This window comes from Palaemon carinicauda, chromosome 28 (assembly GCF_036898095.1).
Source record: "Palaemon carinicauda isolate YSFRI2023 chromosome 28, ASM3689809v2, whole genome shotgun sequence".
Taxonomy (NCBI): Eukaryota; Metazoa; Arthropoda; class Malacostraca; order Decapoda; family Palaemonidae; genus Palaemon; species Palaemon carinicauda.
The window spans coordinates 10,756,273-10,761,272 of NC_090752.1; the positions used below are offsets into that span (position 1 = coordinate 10,756,273).

Consider the following 5,000-nt stretch of genomic DNA (forward strand, 5'->3'; position numbering starts at 1 on the left):
CCATTTAAATTGTTACCATTATCATTAACTTAAATACCAGTATCCCTTATTATCTTTATTATTACCGTGAATATCAATATCAGTTATTACCATTATCATTAGTATCGGTTATGATCATTATCATTAACAGCGGTAGTAGCACCAACAGCATTAGTATCGGAAGTCTTGATATAAGTCAAACAGGAATTTAATGGAATAAAAGCTTGAACACGAATGAAATTGATTTCATACCAAAAAAAAAAAAAAAGGTATAATTAGCAGTTAGATGGATAACTAGGGGAAGGGGGGGAAGGGGATGATAGACATATAGAGCATCGGAGGGAGGGGGGAGGAAAGTTGGAGGAAGGAGGAGAGTCGATATAAGTGGCGGTAGATGATAAAAAAAAAAAAAGGAAAAAAAAATCGAGAAGAAGAGCGGGCTAACCTCTAAAGCGACCAGCAAGATCTCGCGCGTCAAATTTTCAGCCAAATATTGACTCCGCTTCCTAATGACTTGGGTCTTTAGACTTGAATTGCCGGTCAAACATCCACCCGCCGGACGGTTTCATTGAAGTTTGCGATGGTTAGGGAAAAACGAGAGAGAGAGGCAGACAAAATGTGTATCTTTTTAACGCTCTCTCTCTCTCTCTCTCTCTCTCTCTCTCTCTCTCTCTCTAAGGGGGGTTGGTTATCTCGAGACTTCGACGTCCATCGGCGGTCGTATATAAGAGTCGCATTAAGGGAGGCTTACGGTGGGGGTGGAAAGGGGGGAGGGGGGGGGGTTAGGTATGGTGTTCAGTGACTTGTTGACCCTCCTCCTTCCACCCCCCCCATCCTTCCCACCCCCCACAATGTTACCTGATCTGACCAGCCAACGTAAAGCTAAACACCGTCCGCTGGCGGTTTCTTTCTATCATTTCTGCTGTCCTCATCTGCTTTTGTTTCTTATTTTTCTAATTTATGGCGAATATTTTCCTTATTGTATACTTCTGGTTACTTGATTTATGATCACACGTTGTGTACATGAATATTATTCATATTTGTTCTAATTAGTTTCCTTTATATTATGGCTTTATTTTCTTTCATATTGACTATGAACAAGCTTCCGCTGCTAATATGCATGTATAGATTATTTTTCTATTGGATTAATTTAAATGTTTTTAATAATGATTAATTGTTTTGTATCATGTGATTATATTCCCTATATAATGAAGAGCAAGCATCTGTATGTATATATATATATATATATATATATATTTATTATATATAATATTTATATATATATATATTATATATATACTGTATATATGTATATATATATATGTATATATATATATATATATAATTATATTACGGTCACGCTCAGCTCTCCCCGTCCCCCGGGTAGGGACAGAAGAAATAGTCATACCATGATGAGGGGGGTTGCTCGTGTGTGCATATTTATCCAAACATTTAGCAGACATTTTTGACAGGTCACGTGTGTATATATATATATATATATATATATATGTATATATATATACACTATTTTTTTATTTATTTCTGCAGTGCACCTACTGCCTCCCAACCTTGCTCTTCATCCCTGACGCTGGAGTACCTCACGTGTTAAATTAGCACCGCCCTTGACGAAATTCATACAAGAGACCACGACCTGCTCTCAAGAAAGTGCTACAAGGGTGATTAGGGTTTGAAATGGACCGATGTGACCATATAAGGATTGCCATGTTTGCATATGGTGGCCTCTTTTGATCGTCCTCCCGATGTTTGCCTGCGTGTGTTTGAGATGGTCGTCTATTTGGTTAGTCTAAGGCGATTCGGGTTTGTTCCCATGTGTGTGTGTGTGTGTGTGTCGGGGGAAATAAATTGATTTTTGGAAGTCGTAATTGAAAACCTGGTTGTTTGAGGGACTGCTTTGTATGTGTTATGTTTTCTAAAAGTTGCTTTTAATTCATATGATTTGCCAGAATGTTGGATAGAGATATTTAAATGTTTTTGTTTATCAAACAAATTAAAATCAAGATTGTTTAGAATGTGTTAATTTAAGAAAAAATAATTTCTGTAATGGACGCCACTATTAGCCTACTGCTAACATGCGTGTGCATTATCTATGATTCTACAACGCTAAAGTATGTTAATCCTGTATCGAAATGAAGGAGTATTCCATTAACGAGCAAACTCTTTGTGCAAACTTGAGAAAATCAATTTGATAAAGCATAAGCTTTAGTTGTTATAGTGTGTAACTCTAATCTACGCTTTGGGATACATCTGCACTTCACATACTCTAAAATATATATTTTATACCTTGGTAGGAACCAAAACACCCGCCAGGACTCCTATGTTTGTCGATAGGTCCGTGCCTGAGAATTTGGCAAACACAATTTTAACTTGAAAAAAATAGATTGCTTGGTACTTTTGACCAGTCACAGACAGTCAGTCAACATATTTTGAGAACTAATTCTCAGTCCTCTTCAGTAGTTCCCAACTATATATTGGTTTCCCAAAGAACCTTGATTTATAATGAAATTTTATTGAATTGCTAATGCAGTTAATATGGGATTATTAACTGCATTATGAACTCATTAGAATTTTATGATAGATCAAGGTGCTTTGGGAAACCAATAAATAGTTGCGAGCTACTGAAGCGGCCAGATAATTAGTTCTCAAAATGCGTTGACTGACAGTGTCCGTGTCTGATCAAGAGAGCCAAGCAATTTATTTTTTAACTCAAAATTGTGTTTGCTAGATTCTCAGGTACCTGACGACAAACACAGGAATCCTGGCGGTTGTTTTGGGAGAAGATGAATGGAGAAGTATTGAATTAAAAGCTCAAGATAACGACGACTGGCGAAATCTAACCGAGGCCCTTTGCGTCAATAGGCGTAGTAGATGATGATGAATGCAGTTAAACATTGGCATCGTAATAAACAGCGTTGCACAGTACCATACAGAAACTTAATGTAACTACTTAAAGTATTGTTAGTGAAATGCTTTTTAGAATCATTGCTCTCGTGTCTTGAAAATTTGGTCTAAACAGAAATAGAGGGTTAAGGGGAGGTAACAATAGTATAACACTATACATGGGTTATTTTTTTTTCAACTGGAACTGTAATTATTTTGTTTTCTCAAATATAGTGACAAACGTCTCGATGTTTGAAATGTGTACATTTACAAATATGCATAAGTGTCAGATCATATGTGTGTATATGTATGTCTGTGGAGTAAAAGGTTAGTTCCGGGAACAAAAATATAAATATATACACTTTTGACCGTTAATGCGTGCATCATCGCATGCATGAATAAAGACATAATGAAAAGATAAGAATATATGTTAGTGAGAGAGAGAGAGAGAGAGAGAGAGAGAGAGAGGTGCGAAAAAAACCTTACATGCTACAACAAATAACCCAAGTAAATTACGGCTCACCTCACATACCTTTTCCTGTTGCATTTGTTTCATGAGTATGGAGCGCTTTTTGTCCTTGCACCTCTTGTTCTGGAACCACACTCGAATCACCCGGGGGGACAATCCTGTCATCTCCACCAGTTGCTCCTTCATGAGGGCGTCGGGACGGCAGTTGGCGGCGTAGCAAGTCCTACAGTAGACGAGTAAAAAATTAATTTAAGTAAATATTATTAGAGAATATTAGAGTTAAAATAGGTGGAGGTTTGTCCCACATAGTGCTTACCCTTCTCTCTCCAGTTACACCCAGGTTCCCTTGTGTCGTGATGTCCCCTTCTACTTTAAGTATCCCCTTCTATTGTAGATGTTCCCCTTCTATTGTTGATGTTCCCCTTCTACTGTAGATGTTCCCCTCTGCTTTAGATGCTCCCTTCTACTTTAGGCGTCTCCCTTCCGCTTTAGATGTTACCTTCTACTTTAGGTGTCCCCTTCTACTGTAGATGTTCCCCTCTGCTGTAAATGTTCCTTTCTACTTTTAATGTCCCCTTCTACTTTAGATGTTCCGTTCTACTTTAGGCGTCTCCCCTCTACTTTAGGCATCTCCTTCTATTGTAGATGTTCCCCTCTGCTGTAGATGTTCCTTTCTACTTTTGATGTCCCCTTCAACTTTAGATGTTCCCTTCTACTTTAGGCGTCTCCCTTCTACTTTAGGTGTCCCCTTCTACTTTAGGTGTTCCCTTCTACTTTTGATGTCACCTTCTACTTTAGATGTTCCCTTCTACTCTAGGTGTCCCCTTCTAGTTTAGGTGTGCCCTTCAACTTTAGGCGTTCCCCCTCTACTTAGATGTCCCCTTCTACTTTAGATGACTTATTCTACTTTAGGTCCGCCTCTACTTAGATGTCCCCTCTACTTAGATGTCCCCTTCTACTTAGATGTCACCTTCTTCTTACATGTCCCCTTCTACTTGGATGTCACCTTCTACTTAGATGTCTCCTTTATACATCAATGCCCCCTCTACTTAAGGTGTATCCTTTCTACTTTAGCTGTCCCATTTTAACTTTAAATGCCCCCTTTTACTATAAGTGCCCCCTTCTACTTTACATGTCATCTCCCTCCTCAATGACCCCCCCCCCCACACACACACACAAAACAGTGTAGTATGTCCTTTACTTCAAATTCTTCAATTTTATCTCCTAGTGTGTAATGTCTCCTACGTTTGATGCCCCCCCCCCCTTTATCATTCCAGTTCTTTTCTTTTGGTTTTAGTCCTGTATGTTTGGGAAGTCAGGCCGGGTGGAGGGGGGGGGGATAGAGGGAGGGCTTGGGACGCTAGAAATGTTAGTTGAATAATTAACTTTGTATAGACCTTGTTTCTTAGTTACCTCGCTGAGTAAAAATGGTTGGTAACGGTGATGTTATCCGGGCGTTATTATTATTAAGTAGCTTAACCAGTACACCGAATCTGAAAAATCTTTTATTTTCATATAAATGGCTGGAAGGGTTTGTTCTTCTAAATAAAATGTGAAATGTCTAATGAACTACATCATCTTGAAAATTTAATGCTGTAATTGGATGAACGCATTTAAAGATGTTTTTGATATATTCAAACTCTTTTTTTTTTAA

The 5,000-nt window shown here is 38.2% G+C and overlaps 1 protein-coding gene across 1 annotated transcript in view; it reads right to left on the reverse strand.

Moving 5' to 3' along the window:
- Positions 1–5,000, reverse strand: part of LOC137621456 (insulin gene enhancer protein ISL-1-like) — a 56,935-nt gene that overhangs the window by 15,946 nt on the left and 35,989 nt on the right. Inside the window, 1 exon segment of the mRNA XM_068351775.1 lies at positions 3,401–3,569. Coding sequence (XP_068207876.1) covers positions 3,401–3,569 — 169 coding nt within the window.